Source organism: Nematolebias whitei, chromosome 3 (assembly GCF_014905685.2).
Source record: "Nematolebias whitei isolate Nwh7 chromosome 3, NemWhi1, whole genome shotgun sequence".
NCBI lineage: Eukaryota > Metazoa > Chordata > Actinopteri > Cyprinodontiformes > Rivulidae > Nematolebias > Nematolebias whitei.
In genome coordinates this window covers 41,446,641-41,460,333 of record NC_056500.1, presented here as the reverse complement: position 1 = coordinate 41,460,333, position 13,693 = coordinate 41,446,641, and the positions used below count along the sequence as shown (strand labels likewise).

Genomic DNA, 13,693 nt, shown 5'->3' with positions numbered 1-13,693 from the left:
GAATCCGTGTTAATTGATGAATATATCTGAGCATCTGTTCATCTACAACAGTCATGTTTAGCTTCTTCCATTTTCTAATAATTGCTCCATCGGTTGATCTTTTTTCACCAAGCTGCTTGGCAATTGCCTCGTAGTCCTTTCCAGCCTTGTGGAGGTCTACAATTTTGTCTCTGGTGTCTTTGGACAGCTCTTTGGTCTTAGCCATGTTAGTAGTTGGAGTCTTACGGATTGTGTGGGTGAACAGGTGTCTTTATGCAGCTACCAACCTCAAACAGGTGTTTCTGATTTAGAATAAAGTCCACCTCCACTCAGTGGAGTGGAGGTGGACTTTTTAGAGGTGGACTAACAGGTCTTTGAGGGCCAGAACTGATTGACAGGTGTTCAAATACTTATTTGCAGCAGTAACACACAAATAAATTATTAAAAAATCTTACATTGTCATTTCCAGATATTTTTTTAGATTATGTCTCTCACAGTGGACATGCACCTAACATGAATATTTCAGACCCCTCCATGACTTCTAAGTGGGAGAACTTACAAAGTCGCAGGGTGTTCACTTATTTTCCTCACTGTAAATGAGTCCTCGAGGCTCAATGAGACTAACCTGTATAAATAAAGGTTGGATGAGTAAACATCTCCCCACACCTTCACCACAGTACAAATATCTCGCTACAGATCTAGTTAGGTTTGTTTTTCTGTGTCTCACTTCTTGCAAACGTCTGACAACTGTAAAGCTGAAACTGAGAATTGGATCAACTTGCTACATTGATGAGAGCCTCACCAACAGGAGTGGTGGTGCCTGGGAGCTGCAGTCCTCTCTCCTGACACGTCAGCTGCATCTCTGTGAACACTGACAAAGCCCCGTCATAGTCACCTGAAGTAACACAAGAAGTAAAAACATGCTCAAAGAAATCCTTCGTGCTCTGACAACCTGTAGCAGTACACACCATCACACATCTGGCTGAACTCACGGGTGAGGATTTTACAGGTGGCCATCTCTCCCATTGACAGCAGAGCTTCAATGGGCGTCTGAGTCTGAAGCTCTGCAGCCCTCTGATAGTGAACAATCGCTTCTCCTGGTCTGTTCATTTCCTATTGAAGTCAAAATGAGCCATTTGGATTAAATAAACCTTAAAGCAGAACTCAAGCTCTAAAAGAATCTGCATCATGAATCATAAGGGACAGCTATGATCCAAACCTTGAGCGCATTGCCAAGTTCCAAACACAGGCTGGCTGCCATAACAGGCTGGTTCATCTCGATGTACACCTGAAATCCATTTTCACACCAGCACTCAGTCACAACACAGGAATGTGGAGCAGAAGCTACTCCGCAGGGCTCGTACATATTTTACAGCGAGGTGGTTATTTTCAGGCACTAAATGTTAGGGCTCGCTCCAGGAGGTGCTGCATACCTTGATGGCAAAACTGTAGCAGTTGAGAGCAGCTTGAAGGTGCTCATCGAAGCCCGGGGCGTGCACGGCTCTGATCTCCTTCTCAGATGAGAGAAACAGGCGAGCGGCGTCGGTTAACGCCAACGCTTCTCCAGGGGCGTTAAAGAGAGTCTGTTCACACCTGCAGTCAAGAGATCAGTGAGAAAAGTTTGTTTTAAACCAGTAAGGCCTAATTGTAAGTGCCAGTGTACCAAGTTATGATAAATCATGGGAGCACGATGGCTCAGTGGTTAGCACTGTTGCCTCACAGCAACAAGGTCCTCAGTTCAATCCCTGGTTGGACCTGGGGTCTTTCTGTGTGGAGTTTCATGTTCTTCTCGTGCATGCATGAGTTTTCCCAAAGTACTCTGGTTTCCTCCCACAGATCAAAAACCATCATGTTAGTCTGCCTTCAGCCCCAGGCCTCCGTTACAGAAGAGATCTGTGATCTCAGTGGGATTTGCCTGCTTAAATAAAGGTTAATAATACATTAGTACACCGACATGATGATAAATAATGATTAATAATAATAAATGATGATTAATAATAATACATGATTAATCATTATAAATGATGATTAATCATTATAAATGATGATTAATCATAATAAATGATGATTAATAATAATACATGATGATTAATCATAATAAATGTTTGCAGCTTTAGTTTTCCAGTCTTTTCAGAACTGGAGGCTGCACATAAAGACCAATAACATGACATGAGGTCAATCAAACTGGTTTCATGATGTAATGTTGGGAAAACTCAAGTTTAAATCTTGCTACTTTTACGCCAAATGATCAACACTGTATGTGGATCAACTGTACTTATACATCACCTTTCTATCTTATCAAGATACTCAAAGCTCTTTACAACACAATCAGTGCCTCATGTACCCATTCATACATCACTCTACAAGATCTCTACAGAGAATAATCAGAGCTTTATCACATTCATACACTGATGGGACACACATCAGAGGCAATGAGGGGTTCAGTGTCTTGCCCAGGGACACTTCGGCATGTGACTGCCGGTGGAATTGAACCCCCAACTCTTACATTGGAGGACGACTGCTCTAACCACTCAGCCACAGCCGCCCCAGTACCAATGAAGGATTGAAGTACTTCTTTCTTTATTGGCTCAGAGAAATCACGGTGTTCCCAGAAACATTCCACAAAGAAAGAAAAGGCTGTGAGAGCTTGCACTTTTCTTTACTGCCATTTTTCTTGCTTCCAGAAGAAAGTGCTGTCTATATTTAGGCTGCGCTAAAAAAAAAAGATGCATCTTTCTGCCAACTTTCTAAGAACCAAACTGAGGATGAATGCTGATGGGGGTGGGGGATAAAAACATGATGGTTGCTTTCTAACACCATAGGTTTTTAAAATCAAGAGCTGAATTACATTTTTATATTGTTTCTTTCCTTCCTGCTTTCTTTCCATCCATTCATCCATCCATCCTGTTTCTTCCTTTTCAGGTCACAGGGGTCACTGGTGCCCATGTCCAGCTATTAGTGTGTGTGGGGGACACCCTGGACAGGTCTCCAGTCCATCACAGGGATACATAGAGACAAATGAGACAACCAACCATTCACTCTCTCACTCACACCTTTAGACAATTTAGAGTTACCAATCAGCCTAACATGCATGTTTTTGGTCTGTGGAAGGAAACTGGAGTACCTGGAGAAAACCCATGCATGCACAGAGAGAACATGCAAACTCCACAGAGAAAGACCCCCAGTTGGGATTTGATCCGGCGACTTTCTCACTGTAAGTAGGTAGCTCTACCAACTGCGCCACTGTAACCATTTCAATGTAGTTATTTATATAGCACCTTTTCAAAACAAATTCTAACGCTATGCATTCACATACAGTACAATATGAACTGCTAATTGGTGAATGTTGTGTAATAAAGCCAGAAAATGGTGTTGCTTTAACTTCTGGGCGATGCTCCATCCTGACAAAGCATGCTGGAGACAGTAGAAAGGAATGACTCTCTTTAAACAAGAGTAAAACACCAAGAAACATTTCAGAAGAACAACAAGAAGAACTTTACTTATGCTACGAACTCCTAAGGAAAAAGAAAGGCATGAGTCCTGAATGATGATGATGATGTTCTTCATAACTTTAACTTGCTGATACGGAGCACTTAAAGAAAACGGTCTGTGCAGATTTAATCAACTGCCAGAGAAGATTGATGCAGCGGCAGCAGTTGTTATTGTAATATAATGTAAGTACTGTTTATATAGCAAAACATACCAATACAGGCAGGATGGATAAAATGTATTTACTTTGACGGTTTTTATCCAATAGAAATACTTTAAAGTAATCCCACTGGGCTGTTCCTGAAGTGGATGTTACTCACCGGGCCATGGCCAGGTTACAGAAGGCAGCATACTGGAGACAGTCCTGCTGCTTCAGCTCCTTCGCCAGCTGACCTGGAAGCACAAACACAAAGGAAAATACAGAAAATTCCCAGTGAAGGCGTCTGTTCGCCAGTATCATGGGGGAACAGGTCATGATTTGACATCTCTTGTCCTGACATAACAGATTTTATTTAACCTTTATTTTACCAGATGAGAGATTGACGAACAGAGGAGAAAACAAAAAGCCCACTAGCACAAATGTGTAAAAGAATCCAGACGTGTTAGTCATGACAAATATGAACTGTGCTTTGACTAATGCTTCTGGTTTTCTCAGTCACTGTCACTTTTCACGTTTCTGCATCTCACTGTAGATGTTTAATGCACAACACTGCAGGTTTCTGTTGGTTTTCAGTCATTTTGTGTCACTTGAAGATCGTCTTTGTCCAGTTTTCTGACTTAGTATTCGGATCTTTATCTCCTTCCTGATCAAATGTAATGTTTCATTTCTCAGCCTCATGTCTTGTTTTTAGTCTTGAGTTTGTGTCATATCAAGGAAATTTTCAACCATTTGTTGCTACATAACGTATTTTTCGGCCGGTAAGTCACGGCTTTTTGCATAATTTACATGCCCTGCGACTTATAGATTTTTCCCATATTTATAAAACAATTTTTGGCAGAGATATGACCGTTTTCATTCATTCTGACTGAAATATCGCACACTACCATTTTCAGCCACTAGTTGGCACTCGAGTATTCTGGCATGCCATTGCATCATGTAATAGGTAAAAGTGGCTAATAATGACACAATCGGCTTGCCATAGCCCCCACACCTTCGTTCTGCTTGCTGTTTAGAGCAACCGTCCAATCAGCTTCATTTCACTGCGCCACCCCGACAAAATGCAGCTGATTTGACCATTGAAGTGCATTTATTAAACAAAAGTTCAACAGAGACACACCTTTACTATAAAGTCGAGCAAACAAATAAATGTTTTTAGGTGGTTATCTTGTTAAAGGTTTGTAGGCTCAATTATCCAGGTAGATAATAAAAGATGAAACGATTTAACCTTCTTTTGTTATCTTGTTAAATTTGCACAGCAACGCTTACATCTGCGTATCAGGTTTTGAAATGCAGCTGATTTGACCATCAAAGTGCATTTATTAAGGAAATGTTAAACTGAGACATACATTTACTATAATTTTTAGCAAACAAATAACTGTGTTCCAAGCGTTAATCTTGTTAAATTCTTGTTAAAGTCCTCCCGTGCACGCTCCCACGGCCGCCATTTGGCAGCCAATTGATTTTTGGCACAACACCGGCCCACATTTTCAGGTTGTCAGCGGTGACACATAATAGATGCGACTTATACGGCGAAGCGACATTTGGTTTTTTCTACTTTATTAGACATATTTGGACTGATGCAACTTATAGGACGGTGTTACACGTACAGCGGAAAATACGGTATGTGGTTCTTTTCTATCTCAGCGTCTCCTTTAGTTTAATTTGCAGCAGTGGGTCCAGAGTTCGAGATGAACTGGTTTAAAATCAGCTGGTGAGAATTCTCAGGCTGAGACTGTCGTAACTCAGAGGTAGATGACTGGGTCAACGTCTGATTAGAGCGCTACAAAAATGACCAGTGTAAAAATTGTTCTTGTTGTCACCATTCAAACTTGTTGCAAACGTTGTAATTGTTACCTTCAGAAGAAAACTGTTCAGTGTAGGCTTCATTAAAACTTTCCTGGAGTGGAAACCGCACTGAGCTGCTAAAAAGTGTGGCTGCCTGAGCTCAGACTGTGATTGTTTGCCGTTATTGGACCTGTGGCAGACAGACACAGGCTGAGCTGCGATGTTAGTGGATGAAAAGAGTCCTGAAGTTTTACAGCAAAACCGGAGTTCTTTTTGAATCAGCACATTTGGAAGAAAACAGCAAGCCCTTGTCTCAGCTGTTTTTGACGACAGGAAATTGATCTGTTCAGAATAGAAGTAAAAGCTTTCTGCAGGTGTAGGTACAGGTAACAATAATAGGAATGGAGCATCTATTTATAGAAGATGAGCTGTTGAATGTAACCAAGTTGCTTGTGTTTGCACTCTGAGGACACAGAAGCACCTGGAGGCTGCTCACTGAATGTGACAAGATGCTTCAAAGATGCAGAGCGAGCTGCAGCTGCTGCTCAGAAAGCTGCATCGCTGCCATATGCTCCAACTTTACAAACACGGACACGTCCAAAGTCTGACTGGGAGGTTTGTTTCCATCCAAACCCTCCAGACATGGCCAGCCACGGACACGTCTCCACCTGGCCGACTCTGATGACAACTGTTTAAAAAAATCATCCGCACAATGACAACACCGTGTGTGCCGTCAGCTGTTTATCCTTTATGTAACCCGTCCAGATTACCTGACTGTCAGAAGTGTCGCACAAAGTGAAAGCGTTTCAGCTGTCACAGTTTGATGTGCCATCTTGAGCGTTCCCTGTTGCGGTAATTAAAAAATGAATGTAGTCAAGGAGAAAATTGGTCTCTCCTTAAGTTTGTACACATCCCACAACATCCTGACAGAATGCAGACAGATTGTTTGACAACCATGATAAATGCTGCTTCTTCCACGTTATCTTCCTACTCCTGTCAGTCGTCGTGCACACTTTAAGGCAGCTGCTTCACTGGAGCCGTTTCAGCCTCCTAATGAAGATCTTTTAAAGCCCAGGAGGAAAGACTGCAGTGTTTGAATTAAAATAAAAACATACAGTATATCTCCTCTCCCTTGTTAAATTGTATTTTATTAAATCTTACCAACTGGTTTAATCACTGGCTGTGGAGCAATAATCACCTGGCCCTCTGTGGTTCATGCCTGTTGTGAATCATTTACTGTTAATTGGGCAAACATGTCGACAACAAATTATATTACTGAAGTCAGACGTAGGCAATAAGAAAAACAAACTTTGTTTACTCGTGTTTTTCTTGTGAACCTGTGGTTTAAAAGAACAGGCAAAAAGAGAGGGCTAAATGTGTGTAAGTTTACAAGTTGATTTAATGCATCTACTTTCTCTATCAATATTTTAGAAGTATGAGAAATCAAACAAGGCAATAAATTATTTTCTTCATTAACATTTTTATTGCCACAGGAGATTCTTGTACCCCCCCACCCCGGAACATAGGAGGCTCTGCGGTGAAGTGGTCTCTAGCTACAAGTACTTGGGTGTACACATGAATGACAACCTCAGCTGGAGCAACAACACCACCAGCCTGATCAAGAAAGCTCATCAGAGACTCTACTTCCTCAGGCGGCTGAGATGAGCTGGTCTGGGAAGCTCAGTCCTCACCTCCTTCTACAGGTGTGCAGTGGAGAGCACCCTGTGCTCCAGCATCAACGTGTGGCATGGAGGCTGCACAGCTGCAGAAAGAAAAGCTTTGCAGAGAGTGGTGAAGGCTGCACAGAAGATGTTGGAGTCAGCCTCCCCACCATCACAGACATCTACACCTCCAGATGCAGGAAGAGAGCCACCTGCATCATGAAGGACCCCACTCACCCAGCACACACACACTTTTTGTCTCACTCCCCTCAGGCAGAAGGCTGAGGAGCATTAAGTGTAGAACCACTAGACTGAGGAACAGCTTCTACCCTGAGGCTGTTAGACTCATGAATATCTAATCAGGTAAATCACAAAAAAAAAAAATCACTGTAATGACAAAAGTTAGATTTAATTGGTGATATGTCACTTTATCTGTGCTGCTGATTTCTTACCTTTAAGCTGCTGTATTCAAACCCATTTGCTCACTACAGACTCGTGTTCAGGCTGCTGTTTAATATTTAATGTACCGTTTAATATACTGTATTATTTTACATTATTAGTGTTTAGTGTATATCTTAGATCCTTGTATACTGTTTCTTTTTATACTTAATATTTTTGCTATTTTTGGGTGTAACTGGGACCTTGAGTACATAATTTCATTCCACTTCATGTACCACATGTGATGAGAATGACAATAAAGAACATTGACCCTTGAACTATTACAGCATCTGTAGCTTCCATGTGAAATGCTTGTCTGCCTTGAACCCTGTTAGAAAATGTTTTACCACCTGACAACAGACAGAACCACCATTGGCACTCAGGTGCCGTTAAATTCCAGGCCTTAATATCATAACAGGTCATAGCTGTTGTACGTTGTCAGACGAGGCACAACGCTGTAGATGGTATTGGATCGGCTGCTGAGTCCACCAACTACTGACATCCAGATTGACAAAATGCTTAGATCGATAGTCTGATCAGATCCTTGCGATTGGATCATTGATCCATTTGATTAGACTTTTATGAATGTTATTCTCATAAGTTTGTCTAAACATCCTTAAATCGTGAACATCAACCTACGATCACTGACAGATACTCACCAAACTGCTCACTCGCCTCGGCTACATTGGGCTTCCGGAGAAAACGTCTGTAATGAAAAATCATAAATTGATCAAACTCTGGACAAACAACAGGGTTCAGTCTAATTCACCAGCACGTTAATGAAAGAGTATGTGAACATTTTCTGTGTTCAACCAATCGGTGGCCTGCAGTTGTACACACTGCCAAGCACACTGAAGTCCATTGGTTTGGGCTGACTTCAAGAAATATTTTACTCATTCTGAAGAGAATTCAATAGAAACGTTACAAAAACAAATATCCTACCTGTTGCTGATAGCTCAAAAACAGCATTGAGTTGGAAAAATGAGACTGATAAGCTAATATGTAGTCAGAATGGCAAAATAACTTAAAATAACCACAATTCCTTAGCAGTTCACAAAATAAGCTTTAACTTTTATGTCAACTTCAATTTCCTATTACATGGATATTTCGGCAAAATTGTACATTTCTACAGGAAATGGTACATGCTGCACTGGAAGTGCTACAACAAGCTTCTTCTGCTATTTGCACATGCAAAATTACATACAATTTATTTTTGAATAACTGTCTATGAAGCAGATGATCTAAAAGGTCTAGAAACAGTGTTCACACTAACCTCTATGAAACAGTGGAGAGTACTTTGAAGATGGCAGCAATATTATTTTGTCTTGACTGTGTTTGGACTAGCCATTACCTCATCAGTCCAGTAAGAATTAATCCCTATTTCTCCAAACTGAGGCCATTTATAGAGATATTTACAACAAGAACATTATTTATTACTCATAGATTTAACAGAATTGTAATTCAAAACAGCCAGTATCCCTTTAAAGAATGTAGCAGCATCTTTTCTTTCTGAGGAAACTGAAATGGGCCAAAATTCCTCAGCAGCTTATAATCAACTTCTACAACTGTGCTATTGGAAGTGCATTAACCTATAGATTCCTAGTGTGGTTCTCCAGCTGCACTAAGGCGGACCAGCAGGCTCTTCAGCGGGTGATTAAAACAGCTGGGAAGATCATTGGGATTACCCTCCCAGAGATCAGAACTATCTATACAACCCACTGTCTGAGACGAGTCAACAACATCCTGCAGGACAGATACCATCCTGCACATGGCCTTTTCCACCTGCTACCCTCAGGCAGAAGGTACCGGTCTATAGGTGCCAGGACTACCAGAATGGCTCCTGGCTCACAGTCTGTACCCACAAGCTAAATGAACAGCATCTCTCTGTAACTCCGTCCACGATCCTTACATCTCATTATGACTATAACTGTGAAATGGATATTGCATTGCTGCAGCAACCAACCAACTACTACCCTTCAACATCTGGCTGTTTACAGTTTTCCCTTCGTCTATCTTGACCTTAGATGCTGTATCATTATCTGTGTTTACAATGATCATCAGAACCTTGCAAAGTTCTTTCGTACCATTATGTGCTAATTCACTAATGTGTAGGTGTAGGATTCTCCATCAAAATGTTGTTGCTGTTCATAACTGTTATTATGGCAATGACAATAAAATTTAAAGTAAAGTAGGGGTGTGAGACAGTTCAGGCAGCTTGTAATGAAGTAATCTTGACTGAGGCACAGCAACAACTCAACCACTTCAGTAACAAAGCTGCTAGTAAAGAGTGACACCTAAAGGAGATTGATAGTTAACCCTGACTCTCTGGCTACACGAGGCATTTCTACACACATGAGATAACATCCGAAATATTTTGTATGAATGTTTTCACAGGGCCTGCTATTCTATAGAAGCTGAGCTTTACAAAATAATTAGTTCAGCCAACAAAACACTAAAAAGTTGGATGAAAGCAGGACAAAATTACTGAACCACATATTCAAAAAGCTAACATTGTGTTGTAGACATTATGAAAGAAATCAATTTAAACTATTGCTCAGTTTAAACCATACATTTTTCATTTTTTGTGAATATTTTTTGGAGATTACATCCCACAAGAAAATTGGAGAAAGGAAAGCCATTTGTTGTTGCAGAGAAAGAAGAAAAAAAAACAGGTTTTGGAGGAAAAGAGGTCTGGATTATTATGTTTTTAAACAAATATAAAATACTGTGAAAAAGAAAAAGGATCCTGGAACACAATAACACAAAACGTCTTTGTGATAATTTTTTTTTCTACCTTACATATTTTTAGATCATCTCATAATGGTCTTATGATTTTGATTAGTATGCTAAACCAACACTTTTACAACAACAATCAAGGACTTTAAAGGGTCCGAGACAAAATAGATGCATCAGTGACAGATCTGTGTGCACCAGTACAAATGAATGTCAACATCGTAGGCTCGGAGTTAATTTAAATACAGAGTAAAATATCAGGGTCAGTGCTGAACCAGAGGTTTAGCCGTGGGCTGTTGCTAGCTAGCGGCTAACATTGGTAAGCTTTTAACAGCTCGGGTCATTTTTCATAAATTCGGACCGACAATAAAAACGAATAAATGGTATATGCATTTAATACTTCAAATAAGCGCGAACAGGTATGAATGATACACATTTTGTAACACAAACCACTCCAGTTACCGCTAGCTGTGGATCTTAGCGTTAGCAGAGGCAATGCTAAAAGTGTGGCTAAAAGCATGCGATACATAACAATATGCTAACTCAGTTGTTCATTCCTCAATCAGTGTGAAATATAATAACTCCAAGTCCTACTAACTTTTTAAGTTTATTTGATACAGCTCGGTATCTCGCCAGAAAATCTCCTTCTGCAGCCATATTCACCAAAACAAAACAAACCAGGAAGCTCTACCGACATCTGAAATACGATTGGCTAGTTGAATTTTCACATAACGATTTCATTGGCTGTCGTGATCACGTGTTCACCATGGAAGAAAACGCTCAAATTAGGAGTTGATGTAGTACAACCACAGTAAAAATGCAATAATTGAAAGACATTTGCTTTAATGTACAGTTGTTATTACTATAAAATAAATTTTACAACATTGTTTTTAGTTTACTGTACTTCACATTTACTTTACGGCTCTAGTTTGTAGTTAAAATGAAGATTTAAACTTATTTTAAGTTTACAAATCCCTAAACATTGGTTAACTCCAAAAGTATACATACTAATAATACTAATACTAATAATAATAATAATAATGCCACTGGGTTATTGCCAAAGTGATATTTATAATTGTTTAGCCAGTCAGTTTTATATACAACATTCCAAACAAATTAAATATGTAGGCTTACATTTGCTAGTTTAAATACATGTTCCTGGTAGTACTTCTATTTACATATTTTGAATATAAGATTTACTTTCCACAGAGTAAGTTGTGCTTTATCAGCAGAAGGTACTGTTTCTTGGCTGTTTTAATGATGATAAAAGAGCACAAAACAGATGTTTATTTATTGTACCAAGCAAAGTATTCAGTTGAAAACAAATTAGTTTTTTATTTAAAAGTTTTCATAAACAGACTCAGATATGTCATCTTCCTGGGGTTCTGTAGTTCTGATGGCCTGTGGAGAAGAGCAGGACAGGTTTTATCTTGAGCTCATATTGTTTTGAATTGTGATATGATATTTAAAATGCACAAACCATTTCAGAGGGGCCGCTTTTCTCTGACTTCGTTTTAGTTTGTCCTGACGGAGTGGCAGCAGCTGATCGATCCAGCACTTCGTAAATAGACCTGTGTCGAGGCTCCAGACTCTGAGGGAGTTTCACAGTGTTCAAGAAATCATCAGCTCAGAATCATAAAAGACACTGGATAAAAATGAATGTGACTAAATTTAACTTAGTAAAATATCTCCATCTGGACAGTGATGAGTGTAAAGGTTCGCACAGCATAGAAAGAAGTAGACTGAGCTGCTGTCGTGTCCACGTTGTCTTCCTCTACTTCTGTCTTTTTCTCGTCTTCTCTGTTCTGCCCTTTTGTTCCATCTCCACACTCAGGGGTTGTCTTTGTCTAAACATTACAAACATTATTTTGGAAGATGCTTAAAAGATGTTATGCAACAGAAAACGTTCTGCTGTTGGAAAATGACTAATTCTAATGGTCATAAATTATTTTTCTGATATTCTGGTCATTTGAGAGTTGGAGAACAGTCACATATTTCAAAACACTGCAGCACAAGACACACAGCAACACTATCCACGCAGCATGCTGTTTCCTAACTCCTGATTGTCACATGTCTTACCCAATGTCCTCTGAAGACAAACACTGATCCGAACACACTGAAGAGCAGCAGCACAGCAGTGAAGACGGCCACAATGAACTCTGTGTAGTCCACCCCCATGAGCTCCTCGTAGCCTTTAGCTGGAAAACACACATCAGTCATTCTCAGCTTGGACACTGGAACGCAGCACAACTGGACGGCAGAGGTTCACCGACTGATCCCACATCTGCCGATCCACTAACAACCAACCGGGGGAAATATTTTAAGATCAAAGAAACTTTTGCACCTGCTGTCAGAAATGTCTGGAGTTTTTTTGAGCATGAGGCCTGACTTAAAGAACAAATCCATGCAGTGAAGACAAAAAGGCATTATTTGATACAAAACTAAAACAAAAAAAACGTTTAAATTGTGTGAAACCTTTTAGAATAAAAAAAACAAAGGGAGTGATTTGAGAATTGTTTAAACACCAAATGTATTCAGTAAGATTGAAAGACAAGATATATACAATATATATTTTAATAAAACAAGTTTTTTGTTTTGTTAGTGACAAATATTAGTTCTTTTTAAAATGAAAAACGATAGCATTCCTTGAAAGAATGCATATCTGGAGTGGCAGAGAAGTATGTTAGACGGGTACAGGACATGAGGACAGCAGGACAGTGGTGAGATGTGCTGTAGGAGTGACAGATAGCTTCAAGGTGGAGGTGGGAGTGCATCAAGGATCGGCTCTGAGCCCCTTCTTCTTTGCTCTGATGATGACTAACAGATGAGGTCAGACAGGAATCCCCATGGACTATGATGTTTGCAGATATCGTGATCTGTGGTGAGAACAGGGAACAGGTGGAAGAGAACTTGGAGAGGTGGAGGTATGCATTGGAAAGAAGAGGAATAAAAGTCAGCCAGAGTAAGACAGAGTACATGTGTGTGAATGAGAGGGAGGAGGTGGAACAGTGAGGCTACAAGGAGCAGAGGTCACAAAGGTGCAGGACTTCAAGTACTTGGGGTCCACTGTCCAAGAAAATGGGAAGTGTGGTAAAGAGGTGAAGAAGAGAGACCAGGCAGAATGGAGTGGATGGAGAAAAGTTTCAGGAGTGATTTGTTACAAAAGGGTGACAGCAAAGGTCAAAGGAAACGTTTACAAGACAGTGATGAGACCAGCTATGTTGTATGGTCTGGAGACAGAGACATGGACTAAAAAAAAACAGGAGACAGAACTGGAAGTGGCAGAAGTGAAGATGTGGAGGTTCTTCTTAGGAGTGACAAGGATGGATAAGAATGAGATCATCAGAGGTACAGCACAGGTTGAACAACTGGGAGATAAAGTTAGAGAGACCAGACTGAGATGGTTTGGACATGTCCAGAGGAGGGACAGTGGTTTGGACATGTCCAG

The 13,693-nt window shown here is 40.3% G+C and overlaps 1 protein-coding gene and 1 long non-coding RNA gene across 2 annotated transcripts in view; both read right to left on the bottom strand.

Moving 5' to 3' along the window:
* Positions 1-10,980, bottom strand: part of f8a (coagulation factor VIII associated) — a 34,613-nt gene extending 23,633 nt beyond the window's left edge. Inside the window, exons 1-7 of the mRNA XM_037674970.1 lie at positions 10,844-10,980; positions 8,172-8,218; positions 3,789-3,861; positions 1,413-1,572; positions 1,199-1,267; positions 972-1,092; positions 782-874 (exon numbers count right to left, since the gene is read on the bottom strand). Coding sequence (XP_037530898.1) covers positions 782-874; positions 972-1,092; positions 1,199-1,267; positions 1,413-1,572; positions 3,789-3,861; positions 8,172-8,218; positions 10,844-10,902 — 622 coding nt within the window. The 5' untranslated portion in view covers positions 10,903-10,980. The remainder of the gene's footprint in view (positions 1-781; positions 875-971; positions 1,093-1,198; positions 1,268-1,412; positions 1,573-3,788; positions 3,862-8,171; positions 8,219-10,843) is intronic.
* Positions 10,981-11,622: 642 nt separating this feature from the next.
* LOC119408130 lies at positions 11,623-12,046 on the bottom strand. The gene is made up of 3 exons (XR_005186712.1): positions 11,970-12,046; positions 11,726-11,836; positions 11,623-11,646 (listed from the first exon to the last, which is right to left on the bottom strand). It is a non-coding gene; the product is annotated as an uncharacterized LOC119408130 (long non-coding RNA).
* Positions 12,047-13,693: the final 1,647 nt, after the last annotated feature.